Here is a 25,112-nt window from a genome sequence, read left to right on the forward strand (position 1 = left end):
GGGCAGGGAGTACATATGGGGCAGGGGGGGCACTTGTGGGGCAGGGGTACTTATGGGGCGGGGGGGACTTATGGGTTGGGGGTATATATGGGGCTGGGCGTACTTATGGGGCTGGGGGGCACTTGTGGGGCTGGGCATTAATATGGGGTGCGGGTACTTATGGGGCTGGGGTACATATGGGGTGGGGGTACTTATGGGGTGGGGGCACTTATGGGGCTGGGGGCACTTATGGGGCTGGGGGTACATATGGGGCTGGGGGTTAATATGGGTTGGGGGTACTTATGGGGTGGAGGGACTTATGGGGCTGGGGATACTTATGGGGCTGGGGGGCACTTGTGGGGCGGGGGTTCTTATGGGGCTGGGGGTTCTTATGGGGCTGGGGGTACTTATGGGGCTGGGGGTACTTATGGGGTGGGGGTATGTATGGGGCTGAGGTACGTATGGGTCTGGGGTACTTATGGGACTGGGGTACATATGGGGTGGGGGTACTTATAGGGTGGGGGTACATATGGGGTGGGGGTACTTATGGGGCTGGGGTACATATGGGCTGGGGGTACTTATAGGGTGGGGGTACATATGGGGTGGGGGTACTTATGGGGCTGGGGTACATATGGGCTGGGGGTACTTATGGGGCTGGGGGTACATATGGGGCTGGGGGTACTTATGGGTTGGGGGTACTTATGGGATGGGGGTACTTATGGGGCTGGGGTACTTATGGGGCGGGGGTACTTATGGGATGGGGGTACTTATGGGGCTGGGGTACTTATGGGGCTGGGGTACTTATGGGGCTGGGGGTACTTATGGGGTGGGGGGACTTATGGGGTGGAGGAACTTATGGGGCTGGGGGTTAATATGGGGTGGGGGTACTTATGGAAAAGGGCGTACTTATGGGGCAGGTGGCACTTGTGGGGCTGGGCGTTAATATGGGGTGGGGGTACTTATGGGGCTGGGGGTTAATATGGGGTGGGGGTACATATGGGGCTGGGGGCACTTATGGGGTGGGGGTACTTATGGGGCTTGGGTACCTATGGGTTGGGGGTACTTATGGGGCTGGGGTACCTATGGGGCTGGGGGTACTTATGGGGTTGGGGGTACTTATGGGGTTGGGGTACATGTGGGGCTGGGGGTACTTATGGGGTGGGGGTACATGTGGAGCTGGGGGTACATATGGGTTGGGGATACTTGTGGGGCTGGGGTTAATATGGGCTGGGGGTACTTATGGGGTGGAGGAACTTATGGGGCTGGGGGTACTTATGGGAATTGGGGTTCTTATGGGGCAGGTGGCACTTGTGGGGCAGGGGGTTCATGTGGGGCTAGGGTTGGGGGGACTTATGGGGGTTGGGGTACTTATGGGGCTGGGGTACATATGGGGCTGGTTGTACTTATGGGGCTGGGGGTACTTATGGGGTGGAGGTACGTATGTGGTGGAGGAACTTATGGGGCTGGGGGTTAATATGGGGTGGGGGTACTTATGGGGCTGGGGTACATAAGGGGCTGGGGTTACTTATGGGGCTGGGGGTATGTATGGGTTGGGAGTACTTATGGGGCTGGGGGCACTTATGGGGCAGGAGAGGAACTTGTGGGGTGGGGGCACTTGTGGGGCAGGAGGTGCTTGTGGGGTAGGGGGTACATATGGGGCAAAGGGGACACTTGTGGGGCTGGGGACTTATGGGGCTGTGGGTGCATATGGGGCAGGGGTACATATGGGGTGGGGGGGGACTTGTGGGGCAGGGGGTTCATGTGGAGCTGGGGGTACATATGGGGCAGGGGACACTTATGGGGTGGGGTACTTATGGGGCTGGAGAACATATGGGGCTGGGGGTACTTATGGGGTGGGGGTACATATGGGGCAGGGGACACTTATGGGGTGGGGGTACTTATGGGGCTGGGGGGCACTTGTGGGGCTGGGGGTTAATATGGGGTGGGGGTACATATGGGGCTGGGGTACATATGGGCTGGGGGTACTTATGGGGTGGGGGTACTTGTGGGGCTGGGGGTACTTATGGGGCTGGGAGGGGAACTTGTGGGGTGGGGGTGCTTGGGTGGGGGTGCTTGTGGGGTGGGGGTACATATGGGGTGGGTGGGGGACTTGTGGGGCAGGGGGTACGTATGGGGGGGGGGTACATATGGGGCTGGGGGTACTTATGGGGCAGGAGGGGTCAACTATAGGGCGGGGGTACATATGGGGCCTGGGGTACATTTGGGGTGGGGGTACTTATGGGGCAGAGGGGGAACTTGTGGGGCTGGGAGTGTTTATGGGGTGGGGGGGATCTTGTAGGGTGGGGGGGCATTTATGGGGAGGGGGGCACATGAGGGTGGGGTTACACATGGGGCTTGGGGTACATATGGGGTGGGGGTACGTATGGGGCTGGGGGTGCACTTGTGGGGCAGGGGGAACTTGTGGGGCTGGGGTACATATGGGGCTTGTGGGGCTGGGGGTGTTTATGGGGTGGGGGGGGCACTTGTAGGGCAGGGGGGAACTTGTGGGGTGGGGGGTACATATGGGGCGGTGGGACTTATGGGGTAGAAGTGCACCTGTGGGGTAGGGGTTTCTTATGTGATGGGGGCAGTTGTGGGGCTGGGGGACTTGTGGGGTGGGGGAGCACTTGTGGAGCAGGGGGGACATATGGGGTGGAGGGGGCATTTGAGCAGGGGGCACTTATGGGGTAGGAAGGGGTCACTTATGGGGCAGGGGTGTCACTTATGGGTCAGGAAGGGGGCACTTATGGGGTGGGGAGGGCACTTATGGGGCAGAGGTGTCACTTATGGGGCAGGAAGGGGGCACTTATGGGGCCTGGCTGTCACTTATGGGGCAGGGGTGTCGCTTATGGGTCAGGGCTGTCACTTATGGGTCAGGGCTGTCACTTATGGGGCAGGGTTGTCACTTATGGGTCAGGGCTGTCACTTATGGGGCAGGGCTGTCACTTATGGGGCAGGAAGGGGGTACTTATGGGGTGGGGAGGGCACTTATGTGGCAGAGGTGTCACTTATGGGGCAGAGGTGTCACTTATGGGGCAGGGCTGTCACTTATGGGTCTGGGTTTCACTTATGGGGCAGGGGGTGTCACTTATGGGGCAGGGCTGTCACTTATGGGGTAGGAAGGGTGCACTTATGGGGTGGGGGGGGCACTTATGGGGCCTGGCTGTCACTTATGGGGCAGGGCTGTCACTTATGGGTCAGGGTTTCACTTATGGGGCAGGGGATGTCACTTATGGGTCAGGGCTGTCACTTATGGGTCAGGGCTGTCACTTATGGGGCAGGAAGGGGGTACTTATGGGGTGGGGAGGGCACTTATGTGGCAGAGGTGTCACTTATGGGGCCTGGCTGTCACTTATGGGTCAAGGTTTGCACTTATGGGGCTGGAAGGGGTCACTTACGGGGCACGGTTGTCACTTATGGGGCAGAAAGGGGGCACTTATGGAGTGGGGAGGGCACTTATGGGGCAGAGGTGTTACTTATGGGGCCTGGCTGTCACTTATGGGTCAGGGTTTCACTTATGGGGCAGGGGGTGTCACTTATGGGGCAGGGCTGTCACTTATGGGGCAGTGCTGTCACTTCTGGGGCAGGAAGGGGTTACTTATGGGGTGGGGAGGGCACTTATGTGGCAGAGGTGTCACTTATGGTGCAGGGCTGTCACTTATGGGGCCTGGCTGTCACTTATGGGTCAAGATTTGCACTTATGGGGCAGGAAGGGGTCACTTATGGGGCACGGTTGTCACTTAAGAGGGCAGAAGGGGGGCACTTATGGAGTGGGGAGGGCTCTTATGGGGCAGAGGTGTCACTTATGGGGCCTGGCTGTCACTTATGGGTCAGGGTTTCACTTATGGGGCAGGGCTGTCACTTATGGGGCAGGAAGGGGTCACTTATGGGGCAGGGCGGTCACTTATGGGGCAGGGCTGTCACTTATGGGTCAGGGCTGTCACTTATGGGGCAGGAAGGGGGCACTTAAGGGGCAGGGCTGTCACTTATGGGTCAGTGCTGTCACTTATGGGGCAGGGCTGTCACTTATGGGGCAGGGGGTTTCACTTATGGGGCAGGGCTGTCACTTATGGGGCAGGGATTTACTTATGGGGCAGGGCTGTCACTTATGGGTCAGGGCTGTCACTTATGGGGCAGTGCTGTCACTTATGGGTCAGGGCTGTCACTTATGGGGCAGGGCTGTCACTTATGGGGCAGGGCTGTCACTTATGGGGCAGGAAGGGGTCACTTATGGGGCAGGGCTGTCACTTATGGGTCTGGGCTGTCACTTATGGGGCAGGAAGGGGTCACTTATGGGGCAGGAAGGGGGCACGTAAGGGGCAGGGCTGTCACTTATGGGGCAGGGCTGTCACTTATGGGGCAGGGCTGTCACTTATGGGGCAGGGGTTTCACTTATGGGGCAGGGCTGTCACTTATGGGGCAGGGCTGTCACTTATGGGGCAGGAAGGGGTCACTTATGGGTCCGGGCTGTCACTTATGGGTCCGGGCTGTCACTTATGGGTCAGGGCTGTCACTTATGGGTCAGGAAGGGGTCACTTATGGGGCAGGGCTGTCACTTATGGGGCAGGGCTGTCACTTATGGGTCAGGGCTGTCACTTATGGGGCAGGAAGGGGTCACTTATGGGTCAGGAAGGGGTCACTTATGGGTCCGGGCTGTCACTTATGGGTCAGGGCTGTCACTTATGGGGCAGGGCTGTCACTTATGGGTCTGTGCCCCCCCCCCATTCTCCCCCCGTTCCCTGTAGGTTCCAATGGGGTCGTGGTTCGTCCGGCCGTGGTTTACCCTGAGAACCTCACCTATAGAGGTAGGTGACCTCTGACCTTTGACCTTTGACCTCCCTGCCCGTATAGGGGTGGTTATAGGATTGAGGGGGGGGGGGCACTGACCTCTGACCTTTGACCCTCCCCTCCCCCATAGAGGGGTGGTTATACGGCTTGGGATTATTGACCTTTGACCTCTGACCCCTGCCCTTTGACCTCATAGATTTGGGGTTATATGATTTAGGGTCGCAGACCTTTGACCTCTGACCCTTGCCCTTTGACCCCATGGGCCTGGGGTCATATGGTTCGGGGTCACTGACCTTTGACCTCTGACCCCTGCCCTTTGACCCCATTGATTTGGGGTTATGTGATTTAGGGTCACTGACCTCTGACCTCTGACCCCAGGCACTTGACCCTATTGATTTGGGGTCACTGACCTTTCACCTCTGACCCCTGCCCTTTGACCCAATAGATATGGTTCTATAGGGTTTGTGGATGTTGACCTTTGACCTCTGACCTCTGCCCTTTGACCTCATAGATTTGGGGTTATATGATTTAGGGTCGCAGACCTTTGACCTCTGACCCTTGCCCTTTGACCCCATGGGCCTGGGGTCGTATGGTTTGGGGGTCACTGACCTTTGACCTCTGACCCCTGCCCTTTGACCCCATGGGCCTGGGGCTGCATGGTTTAGGGGTCACTGACCTTTGACCTCTGACCCCTGCCCTTTGACCCCATTGATTTGGGGTTATGTGATTTAGGGTCATTGACCTTTGACCTCTGACCCCAGCCACTTGACCCTATTGGTTTGGGGTCACTGACCTTTGACCTCTGACCCCTGCCCTTTGACCCCATGGATATGGTTCTATAGGGTTTGTGGATGTTGACCTTTGACCTCTGATCCCTGCCCTTTGACCCCATGGATTTGGGGTCACCGACCTTTGACCCCCCCCCCCACCCCATTGATGGGCAGCCATGGGGTTTGGGGTCACTGACCTTTGATCTTTGCCCTCTGCCCTTTGACCCCCTAGATTTGGGGCTATAGGGTTTAGGGTTGATGACCTTTGACCTTTGACCCTGTTCACTTGACCCCATGGGTTGGTGGTCGCTGACCTTTGACCTCTGACCCCTGCCCGTTGACCCCTTAGATCTGGGGCTCTAGGGTTTGGGGTCACTGACCTTTGACCTCTGACCCCTGCCCTTTGACCCCATGGATTTGGGGCTATAGGGTTTGGGGTCATTGACCTTTGACCCCTGACCCCAGCCGCTTGACCCCATGATTTTTAGGGTCTCTGACCTTTGACCTCTGACCCCATGGATTTGGAGCTATGGGGCTTGGGGTCTCTGACCTTTGACCTCTGACCCCAGCCACTTGAACCTATTGGTTTGGGGTTGCTGCCCTTTGACCTCTGCCCTCTGACCCCTTAGGGCTTGGGGTCACTGATGTCTGACCTCTGACCCCAGCCCTTTGACCCCATGGATTTGGGGCTATAGGGTTTAGGGTCTCTGACCTTTGACCTCTGACCCATGCCCTTTGACCCCATGGATTCTGGACTGTGGGGTCTGGGTCACTGACGTTTGACCTCTGACCCCTGACACTTGACCCTATGGGTTTGGGGTCACTGACCTTTGACCTCTGACCCCAGCCTCTCGATCCCACGGGTTTGGGGTCGCTGACCTTTGACCTTTGACCCCTGACCTCTGACCCCTCCCCCAGGCCTGTACTACTTCCTGCTGGCCCCCACTCTGTGCTACGAGCTGCAGTTCCCGCGGTCACCGAGAATCAGGAAGAGGTTCCTGCTCAGGAGGATCTGCGAGATGGTGAATGGGGGTTCATTCATAAGTAGTTATCAATGGGGCCATTAGTTATCAATGGGGCCATTAGTTATCAATGGGGGCCATTAGTTATCAATGGGAGCCATTAGTTATCATCAATGGGAGCCATTAGTTATCAATGGGGGCCATTAGTTATCAATGGGGCCATTAGTTATCAATGGGGGACATTAGTTATCAATGGGGGCCATTAGTTATAAATGGGGGCCATTAGTTATCAATGGGGGCCATTAGTTATCAATGGGAGCCATTAGTTATCAATGGGAGCCATTAGTTATCAATGGGAGGCATTAGTTATCATCAATGGGGGCCATTAGTTATCAATGGGAGCCATTAGTTATCAATGGGGGGCATTGGTTATCAATGGGGGCCATTAGTTATCAATGGGAGCCATTATTTATCAATGGGGGCCATTAGTTATCAATGGGAGCCATTAGTTATCAATGGGGGCCATTAGTTATCAATGGGAGCCATTAGTTATCAATGGGAGCCATTAGTTATCAATGGGGTTATTAGTTATCAATGGGGGCCATTAGTTATCAATGGGGGCCATTAGTTATCAATGGGGGCCATTAGTTATCAATGGGAGCCACTAGTTATCAATGGGGCCATTAGTTATCAATGGGGGCCATTAGTTATCAATGGGTGCAGTTAGTTATCAATGGGAGCCGTTAGTTATCTATGGGGCCATTAGTTATCAATGGGGGCCATTAGTTATCAATGGGGGCCATTAGTTATCAATGGGAGCCATTAGTTATCAATGGGGGCCATTGGTTATCAATGGGAGCCATTAGTTATCAATGGGAGCCATTAGTTATCAATGGGAGCCATTAGTTATCAATGGGGCCATTAGTTATCAATGGGAGCCATTAGTTATCAATGGGAGCCATTAGTTATCAATGGGGGCCATTAGTTATCAATGGGGGCCATTAGTTATCAATGGGAGCCATTAGTTATCAATGGGAGCCATTGGTTATCAATGGGGGCCATTAGTTATCAATGGGAGCCATTAGTTATCAATGGGGGCCATTAGTTATCAATGGGGGCCATTAGTTATCAATGGGAGCCATTAGTTATCAATGGGGGCCATTAGTTATCAATGGGGGCCATTAGTTATCAATGGGGCCATTAGTTATCAATGGGGGCCGTTAGTTATCAATGGGAGCCATTGGTTATCAATGGGAGCCATTAGTTATCATCAATGGGGGCCATTAGTTATCAATGGGGGCCATTAGTTATCAATGGGGGCCATTAGTTATCAATGGGAGCCGTTAGTTATCAATGGGGGCCATTAGTTATCAATGGGAGCCATTAGTTATCAATGGGAGCCATTAGTTATCAATGGGAGCCATTAGTTATCAATGGGGGCCATTAGTTATCAATGGGGGGCATTAGTTATCAATGGGAGCCATTAGTTATCAATGGGGCCATTAGTTATCAATGGGAGCCATTAGTTATCAATGGGGCCATTAGTTATCAATGGGAGCCATTAGTTATCAATGGGGGGCCATTAGTTATCAATGGGAGCCATTAGTTATCAATGGGAGCCATTAGTTATCAATGGGAGCCATTAGTTATCAATGGGGGCCATTAGTTATCAATGGGGGCCATTAGTTATCATCAATGGGGGCCATTAGTTATCAATGGGAGCCACTAGTTATCAATGGGGCCATTAGTTATCAATGGGGCCATTAGTTATCAATGGAGGCCATTAGTTATCATTGGGAGCCATTAGTTATCAATGGGAGCCATTAGTTATCAATGGGGGCCATTGGTTATCAATGGGGGCCATTAGTTATCAATGGGGGCCATTAGTTATCAATGGGGGCCATTAGTTATCAATGGGGCCATTAGTTATCAATGGGGGCCATTGGTTATCAATGGGAGCCATTAGTTATCAATGGGAGCCATTAGTTATCAATGGGAGCCATTAGTTATTAATGGGGGCCATTAGTTATCAATGGGGGGCATTAGTTATCAATGGGGGCCATTAGTTATCAATGGGAGCCATTAGTTATCAATGGGGCCATAAGTTATCAATGGGAGCCATTAGTTATCAATGGGGGCCATTAGTTATCAATGGGGCCATTAGTTATCAATGGGGGACATTAGTTATCAATGGGGGCCATTAGTTATCAATGGGAGCCATTGGTTATCAATGGGAGCCATTGGTTATCAATGGGGGCCATTGGTTATCAATGGGGGCCATTAGTTATCAATGGGGGGCATTAGTTATCAATGGGAGCCATTAGTTATCAATGGGGGCCATTAGTTATCAATGGGAGCCATTAGTTATCAATGGGGGGCATTAGTTATCAATGGGAGCCATTAGTTATAAATGGGGGCCATTAGTTATCAATGGGAGCCATTAGTTATCAATGGGGCTATTAGTTATCAATGGGGCTATTAGTTATCAATGGGAGCCATTAGTTATCAATGGGAGCCATTAGTTATCAATGGGGGCCATTAGTTATCAATGGGAGCCATTAGTTATCAATGGGAGCCATTAGTTATCAATGGGGGCTATTAGTTATCAATGGGAGCCATTAGTTATCAATGGGGGCCATTAGTTATCAATGGGAGCCATTAGTTATCATTAAGAGCCATTAGTTATCAATGGGGGCCATTAGTTATCAATGGGAGCCATTAGTTATCAATGGGGGCCATTAGTTATCAATGGGAGCCATCAGTTATCAATGGGAGCCATTAGTTATCAATGGGAGCCATCAGTTATCAATGGGAGCCATTAGTTATCAATGGGGGCCATTAGTTATCAATGGGAGCCATTAGTTATCAATGGGAGCCATTAGTTATCAATGGGGCAATTAGTTATCAATGGGGGCCATTAGTTATCAATGGGAGCCATTAGTTACAAATGGGGGCCATTAGTTATCAATGGGAGCCATTAGTTATCAATGGGGCTATTAGTTATCAATGGGGCTATTAGTTATCAATGGGAGCCATTAGTTATCAATGGGGGCCATTAGTTATCAATGGGGGGCAATAGATATCAATGGGGGCCATTAGTTATCAATGGGGGCCATTAGTTATCAATGGGGGCCATTAGTTATCAATGGGAGCCATTAGTTATCAATGGGGGCCATTGGTTATCAATGGGAGCCGTTAGTTATCAATGGGAGCCATTAGTTATCTTTGGGCCATTAGTTATCAATGGGGCCATTAGTTATCAATGGGGGCCATTAGTTATCAATGGGGCCATTAGTTATCAATGGGGGCCATTGGTTATCAATGGGGGCCATTGGTTATCAATGGGAGCCATTAGTTATCAATGGGGGCCATTAGTTATCAATGGGGCCATTAGTTATCAATGGGAGCCATTAGTTATCAATGGGAGCCATTAGTTATCAATGGGAGCCATTAGTTATCAATGGGGGCCATTAGTTATCAATGGGAGCCATTAGTTATCAATGGGGGGCATTAGTTATCAATTGGGGCCATTGGTTATCAATGGGGGCCATTGGTTATCAATGGGAGCCATTGGTTATCAATGGGGGCCATTGGTTATCAATGGGAGCCATTAGTTATCAATGGGAGCCATTAGTTATCAATGGGGGCCATTAGTTATCAATGGGGGCCATTAGTTATCAATGGGAGCCATTAGTTATCAATGGGGGGCATTAGTTATCAATGGGGTCCATTGGTTATCAATGGGGGCCATTGGTTATCAATGGGAGCCATTGGTTATCAATGGGGGCCATTAGTTATCAATGGGAGCCATTAGTTATCAATGGGGGCCGTTAGTTATCAATGGGAGCCGTTAGTTATCAATGGGGGCAGTTAGTTATCAATGGGGCCATTAGTTATCAATGGGAGCCATTAGTTATCAATGGGGGCCATTAGTTATCAATGGGGCCATTAGTTATCAATGGGAGCCATTAGTTATCAATGGGGGCCATTAGTTATCAATGGAAGCCATTAGTTATCAATGGGGGCCATTAGTTATCAATGGGAGCCATTAGTTATCAATGGGGGCCATTAGTTATCAATGGGAGCCATTAGTTATCAATGGGAGCCATTAGTTACCAATGGGGGCCATTGGTTATCAATGGGAGCCATTAGTTATCAATGGGAGCCATTAGTTATCAATGGGGGCCATTGGTTATCAATGGGGCCATTAGTTATCAATGCGGGCCATTAGTTATCAATGGGAGCCATTAGTTATCAATGGGAGCCATTAGTTATCAACGGGGGCCATTAGTTATCAGTGGGGGCCATTATTTATCAATGGGGCCATTAGTTATCAATGGGAGCCATTAGTTATCAATGGGAGCCATTAGTTATCATCAATGGGGGCCATTAGTTATCAATGGGGGCCATTAGTTATCAATGGGAGCCATTAGTTGTCAATGGGGGCCATTAGTTATCAATGGGAGCCATTAGTTATCAATGGGGGCCATTAGTTATCAATGGGAGCCATTAGTTATCAATGGGGGCCATTAGTTATCAATGGGAGCCATTAGTTATCAATGGGGGCCATTAGTTACCAATGGGGGCCATTGGTTATCAATGGGGGCCATTAGTTATCAATGGGGGCCATTAGTTATCAATGGGAGCCATTAGTTATCAATGGGAGCCATTAGTTACCAATGGGGGCCATTGGTTATCAATGGGAGCCATTAGTTATCAATGGGAGCCATTAGTTATCAATGGGAGCCGTTACTTATCAATGGGGGCCGTTAGTTATCAATGGGGGCCATTGGTTATCAGTGGGAGCCATTAGTTATCAATGGGGGCCATTGGTTATCGATGGGGCCATTAGTTATCAATGGGAGCCATTAGTTATCAATGGGGGCCATTAGTTATCAATGGGAGCCATTAGTTATCAATGGGGCCATTAGTTATCGATGGGGGCTATTAGTTATCAGTGGGGGCCATTAGTTATCAATGGGAGCCATTAGTTATCAATGGGAGCCATTAGTTATCAATGGGGCCATTAGTTATCAATGGGAGCCATTAGTTATCAATGGGGGCCATTAGTCATCAATGGGGGCCATTAGTCATCAATGGGGCCATTAGTTATCAATGGGGGCCATTAGTTATCAATGGGGCCATTGGTTATCAATGGGGGCCATTAGTTATCAATGGGAGCCATTAGTTATCAGTGGGAGCCATTAGTTATCAATGGGGGCCATTAGTTATCAATGGGAGCCATTAGTTGTCAATGGGGGCCATTAGTTATCAATGGGGGCCATTAGTTATCAATGGGGGGACAGTTAATTAATGGAGGGGTTAATTAACTGGGGGCAATTCATTAATGGGAGGGTTAGGATACATGGGGGGGGAATTAATGGTGGCAATTAATCAATGGGGGCAATTCATTAGTAATGGGGCAATTCATTAGTAATGGGTCAATTCATTAATGGGGCAATTAATTATTGGGGTGTAATTAATGGTCAATGAGAATAAGGAAGAGGTTCCTCCTCAGGAGAATCTGCGAGATGATGACTTCATTCATTAATATTCATCAATGGGGGGCAATTCATTCATCAATGGGGGCCATTAGTTATCAATGGGGGCAGTTCATTCATGGGGGAAATTCATTATTAATGGGGGGTAATTGATGGGGGGGCAGTTCATTATTCATTGGGGGCAGTTAGCTAATGGGGACAATTAATGGAGGGAGAGTTAATTAATGGGGGGGTTAATTAACTGGGGGCAATTCATTAATGGGAGGGTTATGGTTAGGATACATGGGGGGGAATGAATGGGGGCAATTCATTAGTAATGGGTCATTCATCATTAATTATCAATGGGGGCCATTCATTCATTAATGGGAGCAATTAGTTATCAATGGGGGCAGTTCATTCATTAATAGGGGCAGTTATCAATGGGGGCAGTTCATTCATTAATGGGAGCAATTAGTTATCAATGGGGGCAGTTCATTCATTAATAGGGGCAGTTAGTTATCAATGGGGGCAGTTCATTCATTAATGGGAGCAATTAGTTATCAATGGGGGCAGTTCATTCATTAATAGGGGCAGTTAGTTATCAATGGGGGCAGTTCATTCATTAATGGGAGCAATTAGTTATCAATGGGGGCAGTTCATTCATTAATAGGGGCAGTTAGTTATCAATGGGGGCAGTTCATTCATTAATAGGGGCAGTTAGTTATCAATGGGGGCAGTTCATTCATTAATAGGGGCAGTTAGTTATCAATGGGGGCAGTTCATTCATTAATAGGGGCAGTTAGTTATCAATGGGGGCAGTTCATTCATTAATAGGGGCAGTTAGTTATCAATGGGGGCAGTTCATCAATGAGGGCAATTCATTAATGGGGGGGCAATTCATTCATGGCGCAGTTAATGGGGGGCAATTAGTTAATGGGGGGGGAATTAATGGGGGCAATTCATTAATGGGGGCAGTTCATTAATGAGAGGCAATTAATGGGGGCAAGTAATGGGGAGGGCAAGTAATGGGTAATTAATAGGGGGGCAGTTAATGGGAAGGCATTTAATAGGGGAGAAAATTAATTCATTAGTTCATTAATGGGGTGGAGTAATTAATGGGGTGCAATTCATTCATGGGGGGCAACTCGTCAATGGGGGCAATTCATTAATGGGGGCAATTCATTAATCAATGGGGGGAATTAATTATTAATGGCAGCAATTCATTATTAATGGGGGCAATTCATCAATAGGGGCAGTTAATTCATGGAGGAGTAATTAATGGGGGGGGGCAGTTAATTAATGGGGGGGCATTTAATTCATGGAGGGAATTAATTTATGTGGGGTAATTAATGGGGGGGCAATTGATGGGGGGTCAATTAATTCATGGGGGGGGCAATTCATTATTAATGGGGGCAATTCATTCATGGGGGGCAATTAATGGGGGGGCAGTAATGGGGGCAATAAATGAAGGGGGGGGTAGTAAATGGGGTGAAGTAAGTGGGGGGGGCAATTAATTGGGGGGCAGTTAATGGGGGGGCGAGTAATGGGCAATAAGTGGGGGGCTATTAATGGAGGAGCATTAATGGGGGGGCAATTAATGGCAGGGTAATTAATGATGGGGGGGGCAATAAATGGGGGGTAGATAATTTGGAGGGCAATTAATTGGGGGGGCAATAAATGGGGGGGCAGTTAATGGGGGGGCGACTAATGGTCAATAAATGGGGGGCTATTAATGGAGGAGCATTAATGGGGAATGAATGGGGGGGGCAATTAATGGGGAATGAATGGGGGGGGCAATTAATGGGGAATGAATGGGGGGGCAGTTAATGGCAGGGTAATTAATGATGGGGGGGCAATAAATGGGGAATGAGTGGGGGGGCAATTAATGGCAGGGTAATTAATGATGTGGGAGGCAATAAATGGGGGTAGATAATTTGGAGGGCAATTAATGGGGGGGGCAATAAATGGGGGGGCAGTTAATTGGGGGGCAAGTAATGGGCAATAAATGGGGGGCTATTAATGGAGGAGCATTAATGGGGAATGAATGGGGGGGGGGCAATTAATGGGGAATGAATGGGGGGGGCAATTAATGGCAGGGTAATTAATGATGGGGGGGGCAATAAATGGGGGTAGATAATTTGGAGGGCAATTAATTGGGGGGGGCAATAAGTGTGGGGGCAATTAATGGGAGGGCAATTAATGGGGGGCAATTAGTGGGAGGGCAATTAATGGGAGGGCAATTAATGGGGGGCAGTTAATGGGAGGGCAATTAATGGGGGTCCCCTCTAATTAACCCCCCCCCCCCCCCAATTTCTCCCCCAGCTCTTCTTCATCCAGCTGCTTGTGGGGCTGATCCAACAGGTTTGTATTGAGCCCCCCCCCAAAATGTGGGGCTGAGCCCCATAGAAACCAAAGGGGGGGTTCGGGGGGGGGGTCTCTCGTTTTATTAATGTTATTAATGATGATTAATTATTGGTGTTAATTACTGCAGTGGATGGTGCCCACGATCCAGAACTCCATGAAGCCATTTCGGGTGAGAGAAGACCCCCCCACTAATTAACATCAGCCCCCCCCCCCAATTAATGTCAGTTCCCTCCCCTAATTAACATCAGCCCACCCCCCAATTAATGTCAGTCCCCCCCAATTAACATCAGACCCCCCCCTAATTAACATCAGCCCCCCCCACCCAATTAATGTCAGTCCCCCCCCAATTAACATCAGCCCCCCCCCCCAGTTAATGTCAGTCCCCCCCCAATTAACATCAGCCCCCACCAATTAATGTCAGTCCCCCCCAATTAACATCAGACCCCCCCCTAATTAACATCAGCCCTCCCCCCAGTTAATGTCAGTCCCCCCCCTAATTAACATCATACCCCCCCAATTAATGTCAGCCCCCCCCCTAATTAACATCAGCCCCCCCCCACATTAACGTCAGCCACCCCCCCAACTCCCCCTCCCCAATTAATGTCAGCCCCCCCCCAATTAACATCAGCCCCCCAATTAACATCAGCCCCCCCAATTAATGTCAACCCCTCCCACACTACCTCCCCAATTAACATCAGCCCCCCCCCAATTAACATCAGTCCCCCCTCTCAATTAACATCAGCCCCCCCCAGTTCATGTCAGCCCCCCCCACCCCCCCACACTTCACCCCCCAATTAACATCGTCCCCACCCCCCATTAATGTCAGCCCAACCCCATATAACGTGCCCCCCCCCCACGTGGGGTTCTATGGGTCCCACCTCTGCCCCCCCCCCCCCAATACACCCCCCCCCCAAAACCAACTCCCCCCCCCCTTTATAGTGTCATTGGGGTCAGTGGTTCCCACCTCTGCCCCCCCCCCCCCAACACCCCATACTCTCCCCCCCCCCCCCCCCCCATAGAGCCATTGGAGTCAATGGGTCCCACCTCTGCCCCCCCCCCCGTCCCCCAAACCAACCCCCCCCCCCCCCCCCAGAGCCATTGGGGTCAATGGGTGCCACCTCTGCCCCCCCCCAAAACCAACTCCCCCCCCCCTTTATAGTGCCATTGGGAGTCAATGGGTCCCACATCAGCCTGCCCCCTCCCCCACATCCTCCCCCCCCCATAGAGCCATTGGGGTCAGTGGTTCCCACCTCTGCCCCCCCCCCCCTCAACACCCCATACTCCCCCCCCACCACCCATAGAACCATTGGGGTCAATGGGTCCCACCTCTGCCCCCCCCCCCAGCACCCCATACCCCCCCCTCCCCAAAACCAACACCCCCCCCCCCCTAGAGCCATTGGGGGTCAATGGGTCCCACCTCTGCCCCCCCCCCCACTACCCCCCCTCCCGAAAACCAACTCCCCCCCCTTTATAGAGCCATTGGGGTCAATGGGTGCCACCTCTGCCCCCCCCCCCCCCCAAAACCAACTCCCCCCCCCCTTTATAGTGCCATTGGGGGTCAATGGGTCCCACATCAGCCTCCCCCCCCCGCCCCCCCACATCCTCCCCCCCCACATAGAGTCATTGGGGTCAGTGGTTCCCACCTCTGCCCCCCCCCCCCCAACACCCCATACTCCCCCCACCCATAGAACCATTGGGGTCAATGGGTCCCACCTCTGCCCCCCCCCCCAGCACCCCATACCCCCCCCATAGTGCCATTGGGGGTCAATGGGTCCCACCTCTGCACCCCCCCAACACCCCATACCCCCCCCCCCCAAAACCAACCCCCCCCCTTTATAGTGCCATTGGGGGTCAATGGGTCCCACATCAGCCTCCCCGCCCCCCCCCCACATCCTCCCCCCCCCATAGAGTCACTGGGGTCAGTGGTTCCCACCTCGGCCCCCCCCCCCCCAACACCCCATACTTCCCCCCCCCCCACCCATAGAACCATTGGGGTCAATGGGTCCCACCTCTGCCCCCCCCCCCCAGCACCCCATACCCCCCCCCTAGAGCCATTGGGGTCAATGGGTCCCACCTCTGCCCCCCCCCCAGCACCCCATACCCCCCCCTTTATAGTGCCATTGGGGGTCAATGGGTCCCACCTCTGCCCCCCCCCCCACTACCCCCCCTCCCCAAAACCAACTCCCCCCCCTTTATAGAGCCATTGGGGTCAATGGGTCCCACCTCTGCCCCCCCCCCCCCAAAACCAACTCCCCCCCCCCTTTATAGTGCCATTGGGAGTCAATGGGTCCCACATCAGCTTCCCCCCCCCCCCCCCCATCCTCCCCCCCCCATAGAGTCACTGGGGTCAGTGGTTCCCACCTCGGCCCCCCCCCCCCAACACCCCATACTCCCCCCCCCCCCCCACCCATAGAACCATTGGGGTCAATGGGTCCCACCTCTGCCCCCCCCCCTCCCCAAAACCAACCCCCCCCTCCCCTAGAGCCATTGGGGTCAATGGGTCCCACATCAGCCTCCCCCCCTCCCCCCCATCCTCCCCCCCCCCCATAGAGCCATTGGGGTCAATGGGTCCCACCTCTGCCCCCCCCCCCCCCTCCCCAATAAAGTGTCCATTGGGAATCAATAGGTGCCACCTCAACCCCCCCCCCAATCCAAAACACCCCCCTCCCCCCCCCATAAGACAGAGCTTGTCTCCCCCCCCATATTAACCCTGTTTGGGGGGGGGGGGGGGGCTGTCAATGGCTGCCCCCCCCCCCAATTTAACCCCCCCCCCCCACCAGGACATGGACTACTCCCGCATCATTGAGCGCCTGTTGAAGCTGGCTGTAAGTACCCCCCCCATTTACAACCCCCCCCCCCCCCCCCTTAATTTGGGGTCCCCCCCCCATTTCCCCCCCCCCCTTAATGTGGGATCCCCCCCCCATTTCCCCCCACCCTTAATGTGGGATCCCCCCCCCATTTCCCCCCCACCCTTAATGTGGGATCCCCCCCCTATTTCCCCCCCCCTTAATTTGGGGTCCCCCCCCCCATTTCCCCCCCACCCTTAATGTGGGATCCCCCCCCTATTTCCCCCCCCCCCTTAATTTGGGGTCCCCCCATTTCCACCCCCACCCTTAATGTGTGTGTGCCCCCCCCCCATTTCCACCCCCACCCTTAATTTGGGCCCCCCCCCCCATTTCCCCCCCCACCCTTAATTTAGGGGTCTCCCCCCCACACCCCATTTCCACCCCCCCCCCCCACCCTAAACTTGGGGGTCTCCCCTCCCCCCCATTCACCCACACTCAGGGACCCCCCCAACAAATTGCTGTGCACCCCCCCCGTTTAATAGCTGTGCAACCCCCCCATTGCTGTGCCCCCCCCCCCAATTAGTTGCCCCCCACCCATTTAATTGCCTCCCCCATTTAATGGCTGTGCCCCCCCCCCCATTGAATTGCCCCCCATTTAATTACTGTGCCCCCCCCCATTTAATTGCCCCCCCATTTAATTGCCCCCCCCATTGAATTACTGTGCCCCCCCATTTAATTGCCCCCCCCACTGAATTACTGGGCCCCCCCATTTAATTGCCCCCCCCATTGAATTACTGTGCCCCCCCATTTAATTGCCCCCCCCCACTGAATTACTGTGCCCCCCCATTTAATTGCCCCCCCCATTGAATTACTGGGCCCCCCCATTTAATTGCCCCCCCCCACTGAATTACTGTGCCGCCCCATTTAATTGCCCCCCCCCATTGAATTACTGGGCCCCCCCATTTAATTGCCCCCCCCATTGAATTACTGCCCCCCCATTTAATTGCCCCCCCCATTGAATGGCTGTGCCCTCCCATTTAATTGCCCCCATTTAATTACTGTGCCCCCCCCATTTAATTGCCCCCCCCATTGAATTACTAGGCCCCCCCATTTAATTGCCCCCCCCATTGAATTACTGGGCCCCCCATTTAATTGCCCCCCCCATTGAATTACTAGGCCCCCCCATTTAATTGCCCCCCCCATTGAATTACTAGGCCCCCCCATTTAATTGCCCCCCCCATTGAATTACTGGGCCCCCCCATTTAATTGCCCCCCCCCACTGAATTACTGGCCCCCCCATTTAATTGCCCCCCCATTGAATTACTGGGCCCCCCCATTTAATTGCTATGATCCCCACTGAATTGCTGTGCCCCCATTTAATTACTGTGCCCCCCCCCATTTAATTGCCCCCCCATTTAATGGCTGTGCCCCCCCCATTGAATTACTGGGCCCCCCCATTTAATTGCCCCCCCCCATTGAATTACTGGGCCCCCCCATTTAATTGCTATGATCCCCACTGAATTGCTGTGCCCCCATTTAATTACTGTGCCCCCCCCCCATTTAATTGCCCCCCTATTTAGTTGCTGTGCCCCCCCATTGAATTACTGTGCCCCCCCCCATTAATTGGCTGTGCCCCCCCCATTTAATTGCCCCCCCATTTAATTGCTGTGCCCCCCCCATTGAATTACTGTGCCTCCCCCATTAATTGGCTGTGCCCCCCCATTTAATTGCTGTGCCCCCCCCATTTAATTGCCCCACCATTTAATTCCCCCCAATATAATTGCTGTGCCCCCCCCATTTAATTTCCTCCCCCTCATTTAATTGCTCTGCCCCCCCCATCGAATATCTGTGCCCCCCCCCATTTAATTACCCCCCCATATAATTGCTGTGCCCCCCCATTTAATGGCTTTGCCCCCCCCATTTAATGGCTGTGCCCCCCCCCATTTAATAGCTGTGCCCCCCCATTGAATTGCCTTCCCCCATTTAGTAGCAGTGCCCCCCCCCTTTGAATTGCTGTGCCTCTCCCCCATTGTTGTGCCCCCCTCCCAATTAGTTGCCCCCCACCCATTGAATTGCCCCCCCCATTTAATTGCTGTGCCCCCCATTTAATTACTGTGCCCCCCCCCATTTAATTGCCCCCCCATTTAATTGCTGTGCCCCCATGTAATTGCACCCCCCATTAATTGCCCCTCCATTAATTACCCCCCATTAATTGCCCCCCTCCCCATTAATTGCCCCCTCATTAATTGCCCCCTCATTGCTGTCCCCCCCCATTTAATTGCCCCTCATTAATTGCCCCCCATTAATTGCCCCCTCATTGCTCCCCCCCCTTTAATTGCCCCTCATTAATTGCCCCCTCATTGCTGCCCCCCTCCCCATTAATTTCCCCCCATGTAATTGCCACCCCTTTAATTGCCCCTCATTAATTGCCCCCTCATTGCTGTCCCCCCCATTTAATTGCCCCCCCATGTAATTGCCCCCCTCCCCATTAATTGCCCCCCCATTATTTGCCCCTTCATTAATTGCCCCTCATTAATTGCCCCCTCATTGCTGTCCCCCCCACTTAATTGCCCCCCCATGTAATTGCCCCCCTCCCCATTAATTGCCCCCCCATTAATTGCCCCCCATTTAATTGCCCCTCATTAATTGCCCCCTCATTAATTGCCCCCTCATTGAGCCCCCCCATATTTAATTGCCCCCCCATTAATTGCCCTCTCATTAATTGCCCCTCATTGCTGTCCCCCCTATTTAATTGCCCCCCATTAATTGCCCCCCCATTAATTGCCCCCATGTAATTGCATCCCCCATTAATTTACCCCCTATTTAACTACCCCCCCATTAATGGCCCCCCCATTAATTGCCCCTCATTAATTGCCCTCTCATTAATTTCCCCCTCATTGCTGTCCCCCCCATTTAATTGCCCCCCATGTAATTGCCCCCCCATTAATTGACCCCACCCCATTAATTGCCCCCCCATTAATTACCCCCCCATTCATTGCCCCCCCATTAATTGCCCCCCCATTAATTACCCCCCCATTAATTGCCCCCAGGTCCCCAACCACCTGATCTGGTTGATCTTCTTCTACTGGTTCTTCCACTCCTGCCTCAATGTGGTGGCCGAGGTGCTGCGCTTCGGGGACAGGGAGTTCTATAGGGACTGGTGGTGAGTCACCCTATAGCACCCTATAGCACCCTATGGGACCCTATAGCACCCTATAGCACCCTATGGGACCCTATGGGACCCTATAGCACCCTATAGCACTCTATAGCACCCTATAGCACCCTATAGCACCCAATGTGGTGGCCAATGTGCTGCGCTTCGGGGACAGGGAGTTCTATAGGGACTGGTGGTGAGTCACCCTATAGCACCCTATGGGACCCTATAGCACCCTATGGGACCCTATAGCACCCTATGGGACACTATGGGACCCTATAGCATCCTATGGGACCCCATAGCACCCTATAGCACCCTATAGCACCCAATGTGGTGGCCGAGGTGCTGCGCTTCGGGGACAGGGAGTTCTATAGGGACTGGTGGTGAGTCACCCTATAGCACCCTATGGGACCCTATGGGACCCTATAGCACCCTATAGCACCCTATGGGACCCTATAGCACCCTATGGGACCCTATAGCACCCTATAGCACCCAATGTGGTGGCCGAGGTGCTGCGCATTGGGGACAGGGAGTTCTACAGGGACTGGTGGTGAGTCACCCTATAGCACCCTATGGCACCCCATAGCACCCTATGGCACCCTATAGCACCCTATGGGACCCTATAGCACCCTATAGCATCCTTTAGGACCCTATGGGACCCCATAGCACCCTATGGGACCCTATGGGACCCCATAGCACCCAATGAGGTGCTGCGCTTCGGGGACAGGGAGTTCTATAGGGACTGGTGGTGAGTCACCCTATAGCACCCTATGGGACCCTATAGCACCCTATGGGACCCTATAGCACCCTATGGGACCCTATGGGACCCTATAGCACCCTATAGCACCCAATGTGGTGGCCGAGGTGCTGCGCATCGGGGACAGGGAGTTCTATAGGGACTGGTGGTGAGTCACCCCATAGCACCCTATGGGACCCTATAGCACCCTATGGGACCCTATAGCACCCTATGGGACCCTATGGGACCACATAGCACCCTATAGCACCCAATGTGGTGGCCGAGGTGCTGCGCTTCGGGGACAGGGAGTTCTATAGGGACTGGTGGTGAGTGACCCTATAGCACCCCATAGCACCCTATAGCACCCTATGGGACCCTATAGCACCCTATGGGACCCCATAGCACCCAATGTGGTGGCCGAGGTGCTGCGCTTCGGGGACAGGGAGTTCTATAGGGACTGGTGGTGAGTCACCCTATAGCACCCTATGGGACCCTATAGCACCCTATGGGACCCTATAGCACCCTATAGCATCCTATAGGACCCTATGGGACCCCATAGCACCCAATGAGGTGCTGCGCTTCGGGGACAGGGAGTTCTATAGGGACTGGTGGTGAGTCACCCTATAGCACCCTATGGGACCCTATAGCACCCTATGGGACCCTATAGCACCCTATAGCATCCTATAGGACCCTATGGGACCCCATAGCACCCAATGAGGTGCTGCGCTTCGGGGACAGGGAGTTCTATAGGGACTGGTGGTGAGTCACCCTATAGCACCCTATGGGACACTATGGGACCCCATAGCACCCTATAGCACCCTATAGCACCCTATGAGACCCCATAGCACCCTATGGGACCCTATAGCACCCTATGGGAACCTATAGCACCCTATGGGACCCTATGGGACCCTATAGCACCCTATAGCACCCTATGGGACCCTATAGCACCCTACAGCACCCAATGTGGTGGCCGAGGTGCTGCGCTTCGGGGACAGGGAGTTCTATAGGGACTGGTGGTGAGGCACCCTATAGCACCCTATAGCAGCCTATGGGACCCCATAGCACCCTATAGCACCCTATGGGACCCTATGGGACCCTATAGCACCCTATAGCACCCTATTGGACCCCATAGTACCCTATGGGACCCTATAGCACCCAACATGGTGGCCGAGGTGCTGCGCTTCGGGGACAGGGAGTTCTATAGGGACTGGTGGTGAGTCACCCTATAGCACCCTATGGGACCCTATAGCACCCTATGGGACCCTATAGCACCCTATAGTACCCTATGGGACCCTATAGCACCCTATGGGACACTATGGGACCCTATAGCACCCTATGGGACCCTATAGCACCCTATAGCACCCAACGTGGTGGCCGAGGTGCTGCGCTTCGGGGACAGGGAGTTCTATAGGGACTGGTGGTGAGTCACCCTATAGCACCCTATAGCATCCTATGAGACCCTATAGGACCCCATAGCACCCTATAGCACCCTATGGGACCCTATAGCACCCTATAGCACACTGTGGGACCCTATAGCACCCTATGGGACCCTGTAGCACCCTATGGGACCCTATAGCACCCAACGTGATGGCTGAGGTACTGCGCTTCGGGGACAGGGAGTTCTATAGGGACTGGTGGTGAGTGGGGGCACCTATTGCACCCTATGGGACCCTATAGCCCCCTATGGGACCCTATAGCACCCCATAGCACCCTAGGGGACCCTATGGGACCCTATGGGACCCTATAGCACCCCATAGCACCCTAGGGGACCCCATAGCACCCTATAGCATCCAGTGGGACCCTATAGCACCCTATGGGACCCCATAGCACTTTATGGAACCCTATAGAACCCCTAACCTATGGGGTGGTTGTGGGGTCCCTATGACCCCATATAATCTATGGGGTGGGGGTTATAGCGGGTCCCTTCTGGCTCCATATAATCTATGGGGTGGTTTGGGGTCCCTCATGACCCCATATAACCTATGGGGTGGTTGTGGGGTCCCTTATGACCCCATATAATCTATGGGGTGGTTGTGGGGTCACTCATAACCCCATATAACCTATGGGGTGGTTGTGGGGTCCCCTATGGCCCCATATAATCTATGGGGTGGTTGTGGGGTTCCTCATGACCCCATATAACCTATGGGGTGGTTGTGGGGTCCCTTATGACCCCATATAACCTATGGGGTGGTTGTGGGGTCCCCTATGGCCCCATATAATCTATGGGGTGGTTGTGGGGTCCCTCATGACCCCATATAACCTATGGGGTGGTTGTGGGGTCCCTTATGACCCCATATAACCTATGGGGTGGTTGTGGGGTCCCCTATGGCCCCATATAATCTATGGGGTGGTTGTGGGGTCCCTTCTGACCCCATATAATCTATGGGGTGATTGTGGGGTCCCTTCTGACCCCATATAATCTATGGGGTGGTTATGGGGTCCCTTATGGCCCCATATAACGTATGGGGTGGTTGTGGGGTCCCTCATAACCCCATATAATCTATGGGGTGGTTGTGGGGTCCCCTATGACCCCATATAACCTATGGGGTGGTTGTGGGGTCCCTTATGGCCCCATATAACCTATGGGGTGGTTGTGGGGTCCCTCATGACCCCATATAACCTATGGGGTGGTTGTGGGGTCCCTCATGACCCCATATAACCTATGGGGTGTTTATGGGGTCCCCTATGACCCCATATAATCTATGGGGTGGTTGTGGGGTCCCCTATGACCCCATATAACCTATGGGGTGGTTGTGGGGTCCCCTATGGCCCCATATAACCTATGGGGTGGTTGTGGGGTCCCCTATGGCCCCATATAACCTATGGGGTGGTTTGGGGTCACTCATAACCCCATATAACCTATGGGGTGGTTGTGGGGTCCCTTATGGCCCCATATAACCTATGGGGTGGTTTGGGGTCCCTTATGGCCCCATATAATCTATGGGGTGGATGTGGGGTCCCTTCTGGCCCCATATATCCTATGGGGTGGTTGTGGGGTCCCTTATGACCCCATATAATCTATGGGGTGGTTGTGGGGTCCCCTATGGCCCCATATAATCTATGGGGTGTTTATGGGGTCCCTTCTGGCCCCATATAACCTATGGGGTGGTTGTGGGGTCCCCTATGGCCCCATATAATCTATGGGGTGGTTGTGGGGCCCCTTATGGCCCCATATAACCTATGGGGTGTTTTGGGGTCCCTTCTGGCCCCATATAACCTATGGGGTGGTTGTGGGGTCCCCTATGACCCCATATAACCTATGGGGTGGTTGTGGGGTCCCTTATGACCCCATATAACCTATGGGGTGGTTGTGGGGTCCCTTATGGCCCCATATAATCTATGGGGTGGTTGTGGGGTCCTTTCTGGCCCCATATAACCTATGGGGTGGTTGTGGGGTCCCTTATGGCCCCATATAACCTATGGGGTGGTTGTGGGGTCCCTTATGGCCCCATATAACCTATGGGGTGGTTGTGGGGTCCCTTATGGCCCCATATAACCTATGGGGTGGTTGTGGGGCCCCTTCTGGCCCCATATAACCTATGGGGTGGTTGTGGGGTCCCCTATGACCCCATATAATCTATGGGGTGGTTGTGGGGTCCCTTCTGGCCCCATATAATCTATGGGGTGGTTGTGGGGTCCCTTCTGGCCCCATATAATCTATGGGGTGGTTGTGGGGTCCCCTATGGCCCCATATAATCTATGGGGTGTTTATGGGGTCCCTTCTGGCCCCATATAACCTATGGGGTGGTTGTGGGGTCCCTTATGACCCCATATAACCTATGGGGTGGTTTTGGGGTCCCCTATGACCCCATATAACCTATGGGGTGGTTGTGGGGTCACTTCTGGCCCCATATAACCTATGGGGTGGTTGTGGGGTCCCTTATGGCCCCATATAACCTATGGGGTGGTTGTGGGGTCCCTTCTGGCCCCATATAATCTATGGGGTGGTTGTGGGGTCCCTTATGGCCCCATATAACCTATGGGGTGGTTTGGGGTCCCTTCTGGCCCCATATATTCTATGGGTTGGTTGTGGGGTCCCCTATGACCCCATATAACCTATGGGGTTGTTGTGGGGTCCCTTATGGCCTCATAT

The 25,112-nt window shown here is 53.2% G+C and overlaps 1 protein-coding gene across 4 annotated transcripts in view; it reads left to right on the forward strand.

Moving 5' to 3' along the window:
- DGAT1 (diacylglycerol O-acyltransferase 1) overlaps nt 1–25,112 on the forward strand; it is a 90,604-nt gene that overhangs the window by 43,310 nt on the left and 22,182 nt on the right. For all 4 annotated transcript variants that reach the window (XR_014941028.1, XM_085533141.1, XM_085533142.1 and 1 more), the window contains exons 8-13: nt 4,725–4,784; nt 6,456–6,559; nt 14,302–14,340; nt 14,471–14,512; nt 17,124–17,168; nt 20,180–20,292. Coding sequence is in view for 3 of the 4 variants with exons in the window: in XM_085533141.1 (XP_085389267.1) it covers nt 4,725–4,784; nt 6,456–6,559; nt 14,302–14,340; nt 14,471–14,512; nt 17,124–17,168; nt 20,180–20,292 (403 nt within the window). In the remaining variant the exon portion in view is untranslated. The remainder of the gene's footprint in view (nt 1–4,724; nt 4,785–6,455; nt 6,560–14,301; nt 14,341–14,470; nt 14,513–17,123; nt 17,169–20,179; nt 20,293–25,112) is intronic.

This window comes from Coturnix japonica, unplaced genomic scaffold, assembly GCF_054131305.1.
Source record: "Coturnix japonica strain WE unplaced genomic scaffold, WE-NBRP24 Scf054, whole genome shotgun sequence".
In the NCBI taxonomy this organism is placed as follows: Eukaryota; Metazoa; Chordata; class Aves; order Galliformes; family Phasianidae; genus Coturnix; species Coturnix japonica.